At 39.1% G+C, this 15,161-nt stretch overlaps 1 protein-coding gene across 8 annotated transcripts in view; it reads left to right on the top strand.

Annotated features, from left to right (window-relative positions):
- Positions 1 to 15,161, top strand: part of KCTD18 (potassium channel tetramerization domain containing 18) — a 31,099-nt gene that overhangs the window by 7,928 nt on the left and 8,010 nt on the right. For 3 of the 8 annotated variants that reach the window (XR_013172982.1, XR_013172981.1, XM_077154609.1), the window contains exons 1-5: positions 3,705 to 3,799; positions 6,229 to 6,465; positions 8,166 to 8,377; positions 11,996 to 12,189; positions 13,152 to 13,246. Coding sequence is in view for 6 of the 8 variants with exons in the window: in XM_077154609.1 (XP_077010724.1) it covers positions 6,309 to 6,465; positions 8,166 to 8,377; positions 11,996 to 12,189; positions 13,152 to 13,246 (658 nt within the window). In the remaining 2 variants the exon portion in view is untranslated. Of the gene's footprint in view, positions 1 to 3,704; positions 3,800 to 3,900; positions 4,266 to 6,228; positions 6,466 to 8,165; positions 8,378 to 11,995; positions 12,190 to 13,151; positions 13,247 to 15,161 lie in introns of those variants that run through there. The other 5 variants (XM_077154611.1, XM_077154610.1, XM_077154613.1 and 2 more) reach the window with 5 other exon arrangements.

The following is a 15,161-nucleotide window of genomic DNA, read 5'->3' as shown; positions in this document are numbered from 1 at the left end:
TCCATTGCCTTTTCCTCCCACCCCAACTCAGCCCAGAACCTTGGCATTACAGTATTTCATGACATCCAAAATCTTGAATTCATGTATGAAACTCTGACTCTCCACCTTCAATCCTTCCAGTTCATTTACTCTGGTATTCCTATTTAAATAATTCCTCAACTTCACAGAGATCTCCAATCCACTGACCTCACTACGTTTTCACCATCCATCACCACCTTCATATAGTTAGTTCCCTCCTTACCCATCTTAGAGTTCATGACCTATCCTGGTAAAATCTTCTACAAACATTGTCAACTCTCTTGCACCTCCCTCCTTGTGTTATACTACTTGGCTAAATCCCAATCCTGGCTGAGCCCAATTATCTACTTTCTCAGCACCTATACTTATGCTATTGAATGTTGCTGGATAAAAGTCACATAACTGGGATAACTGGTTTGTTGTCCCTGTTATGTATAATCTTCTTATGGGCACTCCCTTCCTTGGTAGTCCTATGTTTCCATAGAAAATTTGCTTTTCAATTTCCCAAGATGAAAAATTCATGCTTTATTCTCCTTCCTCAAACTTCTTCCACCCCTCATCTCCCTTAATCTCATTCTCTGATCTTTAGATTTAGGAACGTAGACTTGAGAAAGTAGAAGCCATTAGTGCTGAATTTCCTCATTTTCCCACCATCAGATCTACCAGAATTATTCAATTTAAGTCTCACTTCTTTTGCCTCCTGTCCCTGTCCTTGTGAAACACAGTTTCCTCAACTTGTACTTAAGCTGCAGTAATCTTTTGCCTCTCAAAATTTTCTCAAGTATTTACTCACTTTCTGTTCTCCCCTCTCACTCCTGCATCACCAGTCTCTACCTATTTAGTTGATCATTTCAGCATAATCTGCTCTGGTAATTCTCATCCTAAATCTCCTTTCCTTGATCTCTTAACCCACCTCAACTACACTCACATTTCTTATTTCTCTTTACCATGTCTTTGCTAAAGAGTTTTATCCAGTGTCCCGTCCCCTGTATACTTTTCAATCCACTTTTATCTAGGCTTATATCCTTGTCACAGCATTGAAACTGCTTTTGCCAAGGTCCCCAAGAACATCCACATTACCAAATGTAATGGATTATTGATCTCTCAGTAGCATTTGACATAAATGATACTTTCTTCTCTTAGTTCCTCTAACTCCTTACTCTTTTGGTTTCCTTCCTGCCCACTGGCTTTTCCTGCTCATCCTCTTTTGCTGGCTTCTGCCACCTGACCTCTAAGTGTTAGAGTACTTCAGTGCTTCATTGTTCCATCCTGTCTCTTTTTATTTATTTGTCCTTTCCATGGGTGAGTTCATTCCGTTTCAGTGTTTTAAATACTGATACATTCCAAATTTATACCTTTAGGACAGAACTTCACTACTGAGCTCCAGATTTACTCAATTGCTATTTGATCTCTTTACTACAATTGTCTGTTAACCATCTCAATCTTTTTTATTTTTTTGTTTATCTCTTTTTTAACCATCTCAATCCTAATAGTCCAAAATACAGCTTTTGATCTTTCTTCACACATGTTCCTCCCCCGTAATTCATCATCTTAGTAAACAGCACCATCATCCAGTTCTTCAAGCCAACAATTTAGAGATAATCTATTTTTTCCTTTTCCCTTATTTCCCATGTGGTGACCATGAAAATGCACCTCCCAGGTCTCCTATTACATGGAGCATAATTGACTCATGGTCCCAGCTTCAGTGCTTTGAAATCCGTCACCTTGCTCCAGGTCATGCTTCCCACTGACTGTTCCCAACAAGTGACTGAGTGTAGCAGGGATATTAAGACAGGCCTATTCCTGGGAGACACAGAACTCCTCTGATGGGGACTTGGGTCCCCATCATCATGCTCATCAGCTTTGGTAAAACTTCCTTAAATTGTATTTTATCTAAAGCTTGTCCTACCAAATCTTCCTTCATTTCCTGTCCTTCACAAACACAGAATCTGTATCTAGTCTAATGCTCTCCCAGTCCCCTTCAGGCCCCTCTCAATTTTTTCTTCACAGGTGTTTCCCCCAATGATCTCTTGCATGTCTAAACCCATTTGTTGTCTGCTTTTCAAGGACCAGAACTAACACACCATAGAAGACTCATCAGCAAATTTTATGTTATTTCTATTTCCCAAATATAACTCTTGCATCTGTTTCCTAAATATAACTCTTGCATCCATCAACTTGTTTCTATCATCATCACCACTATAGTAAAAGATGCTGACATTTCTCCCCAGATGACTTCAGTAGCCACTTACATCCATTTTATGCCTCTCCAATCCATTCACAGTAGCCAGAGTGATTTTTTTAAATAAGTAAATCAATTGTGTCACTTCCCTACTTTCAACCTTTCATTGGCTTCCCATTATGTTTACAGTAAAATTTAAACTCCTCTCACTGCTCCAAAACCTGGCTCCTGTCTCATTTTGACTTCATCTCATATCTCCTTCCCCCTTATCCCCATCCTCACCATGCTCCAGCCATACTAGTGTTCTTTCTCTTTCTACAATTTGCCAAATCCCTTTTTGCCTCAGGATCTTTCTACTTTCTCTTCATCTCTCCGAAAGTGTCTTCATGCTCATCCTTAGTTTTCAACTTAAATGTCCCCTCATCAGTGAGGCTGTCTCTATCCAAGCTGTAATCTATCATGTTATCCTGGCTAGCTCCTCCCAAGTACTTGTCACTATCTGTAACAGTTTTCTACCACTAGAACAGGGGCAGGCAAACTACGGCCCACGTGCCACCATTTGTTTTTGTACAGTCATCGATCTAAGAATGATTTTTACATGTTGAAAAAAAATCGAAACAAGAATAATTCATGATATGAAAATTTTGTGAAATTCAAATTTCACTGTCTATAAATAAAGTTGGAACACAGCCACGCATTCATTTATATATTGTCTATGGCTTCACACTACCACAGCAAAGCTGAGACTTGTATACAGCCCACAAAGCTTAAAAGCTTAAAATAGTTACAGTCGGGCTCTTTAGAGAAAAGAACATTCTGACCTCTGCACTAGAATGTAAGCTCTAAGGGGCAGGGAAACCTGTGTGTCTCATCAGGTCTTTCACTCCTAATGTTCAATAACCATAGGTTGAACAAACTGTCCTTTCCTCTCTAGACTACTCACACCTGAAGGGGTAGGTGGGCTTATCTCTCATTGGCTTATTTCCCTCTAAGACCGTCTGATCTCTTTCTTTGTGCAAAACAATAAATTCTTTCTCTCTTTGAAACTCTGGTGTTATAGATTGGCTTGTTATGCACATCAGGCAGAGAATCCCACATTTGTTCGGTATCTTTATCAGTATTATAATATTTTGTTAATAAACCTTGACATTGAGCAGCTTTATTTGGAGGCAAGGGCCTTGAAGCAGGGGAGAGAAGCTCTAACTCATCCTAACTCTTGCCACTTATTAACAGACTGGGCAACCCCAAATTCTGTGGGTTGCTCATTTCTTATCTTCCTCTGTAAATCCAGCCTCTCAATGAACAAGATTATCCCCCCAGGATCCCGCCCCTTCTTCTGGGATTTTCCTTTTCTTATAGGGTAGAAAGACCACTCTCCCTTCTCCCCCTCAGGCAGGTTCCTGAGGCTGCTGGTAGGGGCGTGGCCAGCCCGAGGCGGGGCCGGGGGCGGAGTCTTCCCGCCGCCGCCGGGCCGCGCCGCATGGGGGCGCTGATGGGGCTTCTCGGTCCCACGAGTTGCCCAGCAGCCGAGGAGGCGCTCACTTCCGCGTCCGGCTCCGCGGCGTCCGGCGGCCGCGCTGAGGGCCGGGCCGGGCGCAGGTTAGTGTGGGACTGCCGCCTGCCGGGCCCGCCCGCGCGAAGGAGCCGGGCGCCGGGTGGGCCGCGGGCTCGGGAGGCGGCGGGGTGCTGCCGACGAGAGGGGGCCGGCCGCGCTGTCAACGACGGCGCTCCGGGCTGCAGGCTCGGGCTTTGGGCCGATTCGGGGTCCCCGGGCCGCTGTCAGATCCCCACGGAACTTTCTGGTTTTCCAGAACTCTCCTTCCATTCAGGTTCGGAGGAGCGGTGAACGCCTGGATCAGTGTTTACTAAAGTGAGGCGGCCGCTTGCTAAAAATGCCGCCGCCCAGGCCTCTCCTCAGACGCCTTGTACCGGACAATCTGTACGTGGCCCAGCAATCTGCACTTTCAGTACGCGTCCTGATGGTTCCGATGCAAGTTGCCGCCGCACTGCACTTTGGGGGCACTACCCGCGAGAACCCGGCACTTCCGAAGAGCAGGGATTCTCAGTTAATGCATTTTAGGATGGGGTCTAGGGGGCGCCTCTGTTGGTCTGGCCTTGAAATGGTGATGGCTTTCTTCTCTAGGACAGGCTGAGGGAGACGGGGTAGCTTGGATTCGGGGTGCTGCCTTAATCCTGTTGCCACAATCTTCAGATAGACCGATGTTTAGTGAGTGAAGAGCCAAGGTCAAGAGTTGTAGAAGTGAAATGGAGCTGAAGGAAGCAGCGTGGGGGTGCAGCAAGGAAGCTCTGGGGGTTGGTCCTGCTGACCTGTTTTGGGGCTGGTTCCACTACTCACTAGCAGGGCAACCTTATGTGGACTCTGCACACATCGCTGTTTTCTATGTCACTGATGTTCTTATCTGTCAATGGGGACGATAATTCTATTCTGTAGGGCTTCTGTGTGAGTTAGAGGCAATGTCTGTTAAGGGTCTTGCACAGTGGCTGGCACATAGTAAGCAATCAGTAAGTGGGAGTTACTAAGAGTGGCACAGACCTTGCTTTCTTGGGGCTCACAGACCCAAAGACTAGAGAGTAAACAAATGAGCTAAAATGTGGATAGAGATATAAAATAAATACGGAGAGCTGTGCAAGAATTCTAACTGGAGGTTGCTTGGGAAGGCTGTTTAAGAGGTTTGCCCAAGGCCCTGAAAAACAGGATTCCAGGAAGCTGGTAACTGGGACAGCCGGATCTGGGCCCATCCCAGGCCTCATGCCTCTCATGGATCATGGGGGTGCTGTTCCCAGGCCTTCTAGGCAGAGCCAAAAGTCACATGGATGAGTGATTTTTGAGGGCTGGACGTTTGGGCCATCATGTTTTCATTCTGCTGACAATACTCAGCACACACAATAGGCTTCCTCAGACCCTGATGGTCTCCATCTCCCATTTTGTTGGAGACTGACCAGATCGGAGCATCGTGTTTTCATCATGGATCAGGCAAATGTGAACTGATATTGGCAGATGAGAAAAGCATGGATGTATTTGAGTCTCAATATTGAAAGTACCTTTTTCATCATACTATTGTTTCAGGTACTGTAGACATGCTACAGTCACCTGTGGTTCATCCATCTTCCAAAAGGATTAAGGAATTAAATCCTTAAACGTCCCCAAAGCTTCAGCCATTTTACAGTGAAGGAGCCACATGATTTAGAGGTGTTGTTTATCGTTCTAGACCAGCCTGGTGTACACAGAATTGATAATTACCTGTTCCTTATTTAGTCATCTAACTTAAGAGTGACAGTTACTATTTCTCATCATTTTTGTTTGTTTTCTTAAATCTCCAGGATCAATATCAAGTCCCACAGTATACAACTTATGGTAAAATGTATATCATTATAAATAATATTTATCATTTATTGAGTACTTACTCTGAGTTATACACTTCTAAATGCTTTTTGTATATTATATCAACTCTTCCTCTGCAAGTCTTTTGAGGAAGATCTATTACCACCTCCATTTTACAGATGAGGAAATGGAGGAGCGGAAAGATAAGTAATTTGCTTAAGATGCCAGAGCCAGTAAGTAGTGGAGTCTGGCAGCCCAATTCCAGGTTACTCAACTTCACTGCAGTCTAGCTGGCTCCCTCTGACTCATTGTAGTTAAAAAGATACGGGGACTGAAGATCATAAGCATACCTTATGCTTATGATCATATGCTTATGATCATAAGCACCTTGCATATGCTTTACATGTGACAGACCATCCTCCAAGGTATTATCTCGTTTGATTCTTTAAACAAGCCTTTCAACAGCTATGATTTTTTTTTTAATCTTTTACAAATCCTCCGAGCCAAAGTTTTCTAGCTTCTCAGCATACATTATATCAAACATCTTCCACATTATATAAAGTCCTTCAATTCAATATTGCTTGTACTGTGAAATTTATTTTATATCACATTCAAATGTATTATTTCATTCTTTATTTGGTGTATCCTTTGAAATGTCAGTTGCAATTATCTTTTGTTTTTACAGAAGGGAATTCCCGGGACTGCCATCGTGGTACAGTTTCTGAACGTGTTGTGCGGCAAGAATTCAGAGAGTCGGTGGGAGCGATGGAAGGCCACAAGGCAGAAGAGGTGTTGGAGATCCTTCGACTGAATGTGGGCGGCTGCATTTATGCAGCCAGGCGTGAGTCCTTGTGCCGATTTAAGGACTCCATGCTGGCGTCCATGTTCAGTGGTCGTTTTCCTCTAAAAACAGATGAGTCAGGTAAATTCTAAAAGTCTAGGCATGATTGTGAATATCCATTAAAATAGGAGTCTAGTTTGAAATCCCTTTGATTTTCTTACTTACATTCTTACAGAATGCATTACATTAGTATATTAATTACTGAGATCATTAGAACCATTTGGAGATTCACTATGTACATGTAGAAATTAAATACCAGTTCCTGGAATCTGAGTTGTTAAAAGTTGACAGAGAGGTGAGAGCATGTAAAGGCCAATCACCTTTTATAATGACCTAATTATAGGGATTAATTTCATTTGAAAGTCTTTATATTCAAGCAACTTCATGGGTAAAGAGGCTGATTAAATATATTGGCTTCTCTCTGTGTTCTCTGTGTTAGGAAATGTATTTCTGTGGGGAAAGCAGCTGCCCTCATAGCTGACAGAGCAGTTATTTTCAGTGTAGAATTAGTTTTAAACTTGCTACCTAGCCTAGCTGTGTAATCTTATTGTGTAGGCTGATGTATATGCCTGAGAAAGCCTGAGTGCAATGATGCCAAACAGTGGTGTTTCACAAAGAATCTTTAAAAACACGAGGGGCTGCTGGTCTCTCTGCCTTGAGTGCTCTGGAGTTCACTGAATCTGCAATTAGTTCTAAAGAAACCTCGTAATATCTTAGGAGATATGGGATTTATAGAACCTATCCTTGGTTTTGTGTTAGAGAAGAGAGATTGAGGAATTTTGTGCATGATGGGTTGTTATAATGTTAATATCCTGGGGTCTTCTGAATTTTCTTTTTTTCCTCCCAGTAGTGGTGTTTTGCCTTCTTAATCCCTTCTTTGTCTACACAAATCAAGGGGGAGGGGTCTGGGAATTTTTGAGTATCCCCACACAGAGGTGTTTTTGATAAAATTCTGCTAAATTGTCTAAGAAAGGTCTATTATTTCATAAAGCACACCAGTATAACATTTCTTCTTTTTTTAAATTTTATGTACAAAGTGACTAAGCTAACAATTCTAAGTGTATGGCACACCTAGAGCTAGGACCCCCTGACTGGTAGTGTCTTTGACATGCAAACAGTGGACATGGTAATGTGCACCCTGCATGTCCTCATGCTGGGCTGGGGTTAGGGGTAAGCTTCCATTTGTACCAGTAGTCTGAGGTCGTCTTGGCTCTTACAAGGGGAATATACTCACTGCGTCTAAAAGTTCCAAATGGAACTCAGAATACATTTTCCCATGCATTAGGTGAGAATACAGAGGGCCACCACTGGCCCATAACATCTCTTTGTGAAAATTAGAAGAAGGCACTCCTTTGTTCATGAAGTGCAGCTCTGAGCTAGGGCGTATGGCTTGGTGAGCTGAGTATGAGCTGAATTTCAGCTCTTTGCCCCTTTTACCTGGCACCTTTATACAGAGCCAGCCACACAGGCAAACATGGTGACTGTCTGCATTCAGATCTATATGCTATGGTACAGAAATACAGATGCCTTTCCCAGAATGGGAGTATCACATTTTTGTAAGCTGAAGGTTACTTGTATGTCATATTTGTTGTGCCAGTAAAGAATCGAAAGTCTAGCTTAGTTTGATTGACTGAACTATGTGAACATCAAAAGTTAACTTTTGTTGGAAAAAAAAAAATTCTAATTCTAGAGTTCCTCAGACTGATTTTAGTTTGACTTGTTGAAAATGTATCAATGGCCATAATATGTATGCAACAGTTCCCGAACTTATTGTTTCCTAGGGGCTTGTGTTATTGACCGCAATGGACAGCTGTTTAAATACCTTTTGGATTACCTTCATGGAGAAGTTCAGATTCCCACGGATGAGCAAACCCGCATTGCCCTGCAGGAAGAGGCTGATTACTTTGGTATCCCGTATCCATACAGCCTGTCCGACCACTTGGCCAATGAAATGGAGACATATTCTTTAAGGTCAAATATAGAACTTAAAAAGGTCTTGACATTTTCTTAAGTTTTAAGATATAAATGTTTATTTTGCATGGAGTAACATGTATTATTTTGCCTAGCCTGTATCATCATATAAACCAAATTTGAAGCTGTCTCAGTTTTTGTAATTTTAAAAGACATATTTTTAAATTATCACTACTTGGCTTTATTAGGCCAAAATTCTACTCTTAAAAAAGTTCTTACATTGACACTCGAAGATTTATTGAGTTTATATTCCTCATGGAAGATTTAGTGTTTTTTTTAAATGCAGTTTTATCAAGATATATTCACATACCATATAATCATCCAAAGTGTGCAATAGTGGTTCACAGTATCATCATATAGTTATGTATTCATCATCACAATTGATTTTTGAACATTTTCATTGCTCCGTAAACTAAAACTAAGAATAAAAATAAAAATAAATAAAAAAGAACACCCAAAACATCACATATCCCCCATCCTCCCCATTATTTATTTATTTTTTGTCTTTATTTTCTTATTTATCTGTCCATACACTGGATAAAGGGAGTGTCAGTCACAAGGTTTTCACAATCACACGGTCACATTGTAAACCATCATCATCAAGAATCAGGGCTACTGCATTCCAGTTCTGTGGTTTCAGGCATTTCCCTTCAGCTACTTCAGTACCCCAAAACTGAAGGGATATCTATATAATACGTAAGAATAACCTCCAGAATGACTTCTTGATTCTATCTGAAATCTGTCAGCCACTAAAACTTTATTTTGCCTCATTTCTCTTCCCCTTTTTGGTCAAGAAGTCTTTCTCAATCCCACAAAGCTAGAGCCAGGCTCATTCCTGGGAGTCATATTGCACATTGCCAGGAAGATTTACACCTCTGGGAATCATGTCCCACATTAGGGGAGAGCAATGAGTCTACCTGTGGAGTTGGCTTAGAGAGAGAGGCCACATCTGAGCAACAAAAGAGGTTCTCTGGGGGTGACTCTTAGGCATAATTATAAGTAGGCTTAGTTTCTTCTTTCCAGGAATAGTTTCTTAAGGGCAAATCCCAGGATTAAGGGCTTGACATGTTAAATTGGTAGTCCCCAATGCTTGTGAGAATATCAGGTCTTCCCCAGGTGGGAAAGTTAATTTCTACTTTTTTCCCCAGTCCTTTAAGGGGGCTTTGAAAATACTTTTTTATCTTCTGCCCAGATTACTCTGGGATGATAAAGACATCATACTATCCCCAAATCAACAAGATCTCACTCCTTATTTAAGGTTCCATGTAATTATGGTATTTGAATAAACTGACCACACAAGTTTAATTAGATAGTGTGCTATAGAAAATATAAATTTTGCACCAAATAAATGTCCTTTCCTATAGTCTCTCACAGAAGTTTTAAAATACAGTCAATATCTTCCCTTATCTTTTTGTCTGATTTACCTTAGTCCTAACTAGATCAGCTTCATTCATATCTCTGATTTCTGGGAACGAGGCTGTTCCCAGAAACTTCAGGTATTTATGTGACACCTGAGACTCAGAGTTAGAGCTTTGAAGCTGTGAAAGTCAGCAATACTTCATACAGAAACTGTTTAAGAAGTTGAAAAAGTGATCAGACTTTGGTAGAGATATGCATGAAGCTGATCTGGATAGGACTAAGGTCAGTCAGAATACAGGGTAAAGGATGATATGGTCCATATTTTAAAACTTCAACTTTTGTGTGAGACCAAAGGGAGAGATGCTTATTTGGTACAAAATTTATATTTTGGTAGTGGATTTTCTAATTTAACTTGGTCAGTTGAACACCATAAGTACATGGACTCTTGAATAGGGTGTGAGATATTATTGGTTTGTCCAGGTTAGTGTGATGCCCCAATATATCCCAGAGTAATTTGGACAGTGAATAAAGAAATATTTACAAAGTCCCCTTGGGGGACTGGGGAAAAGGGGAAATATTCAACTTCCCCATTTGGAGAATTTCTGATATTCTTGTAAGCAGTAGGGACAACCAAATCAATAGGCCTAGGCTGAGCCCCCATGCTTGGGGTTCACCCTATGAAACATATTCCTGCAAAGGATAGGCAAAGCCTACTTTAAATCAGACATAAGAGTCACCCCCCAGAGAATCTCTTCTGTTGCAGGTGAACTCACTGCCCTCCCCACTACGTGGGACATGACTCCTAGGGGTGTGAATCTCCCTTGCATCGTGGGACAGAAATCCTGAATGAGCCAAGACCCAGCTTCAAGGGTTCGAGAAGGCCTTGACCAAAAAGGAGAAGAGAGTAATGAGACAAAAGAAAGTTTCAGTGGCTGAGAGATTTCGAACAGAATTGAGAGGTTATACTGGAGGTTATTTTTTGCATTATATAGATACCCCTTTTTAGTTTATGGTGTAGTGAAGTGACTGGAGGGAAGTACCTAAAACTGCTGAATTGTATTCCAGTAACCTTGATTCTTGAAAAGGATTGTATAAAGATATAACTTTTGCAGTGTGACTATCAGATTTGAAAACTTTGTGTCTGTTGCTCCTTTTATCCAGGGTATGGACATATGAGTAAAAAAAAAATATGGGTAAAGTATAAATAAGTAATAGAGGGGACAAAGGGTAAAGTTAATTGGGTAGATGAACACTGGTGGTCAATGAGAGGGAGGAGTATGGGGTATGGTATGTATGAGTTTTTTCTTTTTTCCTTTTTATTTTTCTGGAGTGATGCAAATGTTCTAAAAAGTGATCATGGTGATGAATATACAACTATGTGATGATATTGTTGAATATACAACTATATGACGATAATGAGTCATTGATTGTATACCAATATGGAATGTGTATGTGTGAAGATTTACCAATAAAAATATTAAGAAAAAAAACTAACAATACAGGAATTTGATAATAGTACAAGATGAAAATGCAAGACATGTTAGGGTCCTGTTTTTATTCATCACGTCGGTAAATACTAAGAATACCATTTGTGTATGGTGCTACTCTAGGCACTTGGGATATATCAGTGAACAAATCAGGTAAAAGTCCCTCTCCTCTTGGTGCCTAAGGCAGTAACATCATTTCTTCCAGGGAATATCCTTGCCACTCTACTGGGTGAAGCACTTCTGCTCTGTGTCATTTAGCACAGGTGAGAGACTTGTAGTCTCTCATCTAATAGCACTTTTTATACTATATGGTGATGATTTATTTAATGTCTGCTGTCTGCATTAGGTATTGGCTCTAGGAGGGCAGGGGCCTTGCCTCTTACTCATCATTATATCCCTAGGACCTTGGATAGTATTTGGCATATGGTCAATGTAGATACTTAATATTCAAGTGAATGAATGTATGGTGAGTGAATGCCATTTGAGTTCAGTGTAAAAGAACAAGTTAGACTGGTTAATCCATTTAAAAGTTAAAAATTAAAGATTCAACCATGGTTACTAGTGAGTAGAACAGTAAAGGAAGATTGAGTCACATGGGAAATTTGAGGGAAAAGGAAAGTCCTGATTTTTCAGTTATTATATGAAAATTATTGAATTAAACATTTTTATTAAATGAAAATTATCAAATTAAAAGTGATGTTGGGGTTGGGCCACAGTGGCTCAGTGGCAGAGTAAGAAAAATTCATTTTTACTTTAGGCTTAAATTCAAATTTTACATATTTTTTTTGCTGCAGGCTTTAACAGACTTCTGTGATTCGTATGGTTTAATTTGCAATAAACCAACAGTTTGGGTTCTGCACTATCTTAACACATCTGGTGCAAGCTGTGAGAGTAGAATTATTGGTGTATATGCTACAAAAACTGATGGAACAGATGCTATTGATAAACAGCTGGGAGGAAGAGTTCACAGTAAGAGCATTTTTAAAAGGTATGTCCAAATTTAAATATGAAAAGAAGCAAAATAAAGTCTTGGACTCCTTTAAGAGGTATTACTGAATGGAATATGAGCTTGACTAGAAAAGACCATCCACATTTCTCAGCAGACAATGAGTGCTCATAGCTGTCGAGTTAGGCCTACTTCATGGAAGAGTATACTTATGGGCCATTTCTCATAAGCTACAGGCCATCTACATGATCTAGTACAGTGGTTTTCAACTGGGAGTGTGCATGAGAGATTTTTAAAAATGGAAAAGAGAGCAAAGAAAAGCCATGTGTCTGGTGTCTTCTCTTGACCATAGTCCCGGGCAGGAGCACAGGTCTGGGAGTCAGTCAGCCTGCAGCGCACTGCCCTCTTCTGTGAAATGATGGGCTTCCCCAGCCCTTTCCAGCTTTAAAATTCTATGACTTGAATATGCTAAATTCTTAGGGTTTACTGTTTTAAGAAGATTTCACCAGAATCTTATTTCCAGTGGTCAATTTACTTAGCAACTTTTTTTTTTTTTTAAATTTCTGGGAGATTGGATTGAGTCATATTAGTGGTTAATGTGTTACCATATAATTTTTTTTTTAGATGATTAAATATGTACATAAGGTCTGAATTCTTTATAGGCAGGGACTTGTCTGTATCTTTGGTATTTTGGCATAGTGTTTAGGAACCTTTTGATCAGAGTTGAAACTTTTCTAGCTTTTCTGGAATTAGATGATTTAAAAAACAAACAAACTAGAATTTCACAAATTTGGTGATTTGTCAACATTTTTCTATTGCGGAATTAAATATTTACCCTAGTAAAAAGAGATGCTTAAGGATCACAGAAGAACAACTGTTCAATACCTGTGTATTTTTTTTCCCTTAATTACGAAGCACATATTGAATGTCTATTAGGAATACATGCATGCACACACATTCTGTATAGTGGATAGTATATTTTCATTATTTTTCAATATTTCTAGAGAAGCAGGGAATAATGTTCAGTACATCTGGAGCTATTATTCAGTAGCAGAATTGAAGAAAATGATGGATGCCTTTGATGCCTGGGAAGGAAAAGGTACAGTGTAATTTTTTTTGTTTCATGGCCAGCAGGTAAATCTTTTCTTAATAAGACAAAATCAAATACTGGATTTCTTTTTTTTGGAAATTGTGTATGTGTGTGTGTATGTGTGTCAAGTATTTGATCTCATGGTAACTGATGCAATTTTACTTACAAAGCTTTTAGCCCCATGAGTTGCTCAATATTATTAATAATTTATAATTAAATGCCTGCAATATGTTTCTGCTAGTTTTACTAGTTAGTTCAATTAAACAAGAGTTTATTTAGCATTTACTATGTATCAAGCATTGCTCTAGGAAGCATATTCTAAGTTTAGTGTAAAATGTATAATCAAGAAAGACAATGGAAGAGACAATGGAAATATGCTAGAGAAGGCATCTAAATCAAATAATCTTACATGCTTATTTTAAAAATTGTCCATTTTTACCAACCACCTTATGAGCATTGATAATAATATCACTATTGAATATTCAGTGGGATAAGTAGTCTACATTCAATATCTCTACTAATTGTCCTTTGATGTACAAAAGTTTTTTTTTTTTTTTTTTTTTTTTTTTTTTTTAGAGAGGGAGGAAGGGAAGGAAAGACAGAGAAGGAAGGAAGGATGGAAGGAAGGAAGGGAGGAAGAAAGGGAAACATCTTTAAACATTTTCTTGTTTTATTATATTTTGTTTGTTTGTTTGTTTTTTACATGGGCTGGGGCCGGGAATCGAACCGGGGTCCTCCGGCATGGCAGGCAAGCACTCTTGCCCGCTGAGCCACCGCGGCCCGCCCTGTACAAAAGTTTTTAATTTTGGTGAGGTCCCATTTGTCTATTTTTTCTTTTGTTGCTTGTGCTTTGTGTGTAAAGTTTAAAAACCCATTGCCTAACACAAGGTCCTGGAAATGCTTCCTTATATTTTCTTTTAGAGTTTTATATTTCTGGCTTTTATATTTAGGCCTTTGATCCATTTTGAGTTGATTTCTGTATATGTGTGAGTATGGGAGCCAAGAACATTTTGAGAAATAGGAGTAAATAGATGGATAAGTCTAACTCTATTTGATAGCAAAACATCCTATAAATGTATAATAGTAACTGTGTGTTTCCGGTACAAGAAGACATGCGGAGATTTGGAATAGACCCCAGTAAAGCTAAAAGGATAAAAATACTATGTGGAGAGTATTAAGTATCAGTGAAAAACGATAGCTTATGTAATATGTAATTCAGAAGTATGTTAACTTCTTGAGAGGAAAAACAAAATTTTAGCTTCATATCATTTATCATAATAATTCCAGTTGGATTTATGAATGAAAATGAAACTATAATAAAGTAAAAGGAAATTTAAGCAAATGATTGATTTTTTTAATCGGGAAAGAACTTATAAGCTTAAAATAAATCATAAATACAAAGGTTGATAAACTTGATTATATTATATTTAGAGTATAAAAAATTTAAAAATTAAAAACTATAAATAAAATAAAAAGACTAAACTATAAATAAAATAAGACTAATAAATAACATAATTAATATTATACTAACTGTATAAAGAATTACTATGCTTAATATAGAGAGGGAATATTCTAATTGATTAGAAAATCAATTTAACCCCTATTACAAAAAATTGTGCAAGGTTCATGAACAGAAAATTTGTGGAAAAGGAAATAAACATGTGGCAGGTGGTTCAACTGCATTATTTATCAATAAATATAAGGTGAATGAGAATTATTTTTTACAGACCAGATTAGTAAATATCTTTCATGCATTCCAGGCAGGGGTAAAAATTGATACAACTTTTTTTGAAAATAATTTGTTAGTATACATCAATAACATCAGAATTATTCATATTCTTTGACCTAGTGATTACTTCTACTTCTGGGAATCTACCTTAAGGACATAATCAAATGCAGACAAAGATTTCAGAACAGAGATGTT

Source organism: Tamandua tetradactyla, chromosome 3, assembly GCF_023851605.1.
Source record: "Tamandua tetradactyla isolate mTamTet1 chromosome 3, mTamTet1.pri, whole genome shotgun sequence".
Taxonomy (NCBI): domain Eukaryota; kingdom Metazoa; phylum Chordata; class Mammalia; order Pilosa; family Myrmecophagidae; genus Tamandua; species Tamandua tetradactyla.
Note: the sequence above shows the minus strand (reverse complement) of the source record. Positions and strands in the feature narration are given on the sequence as shown.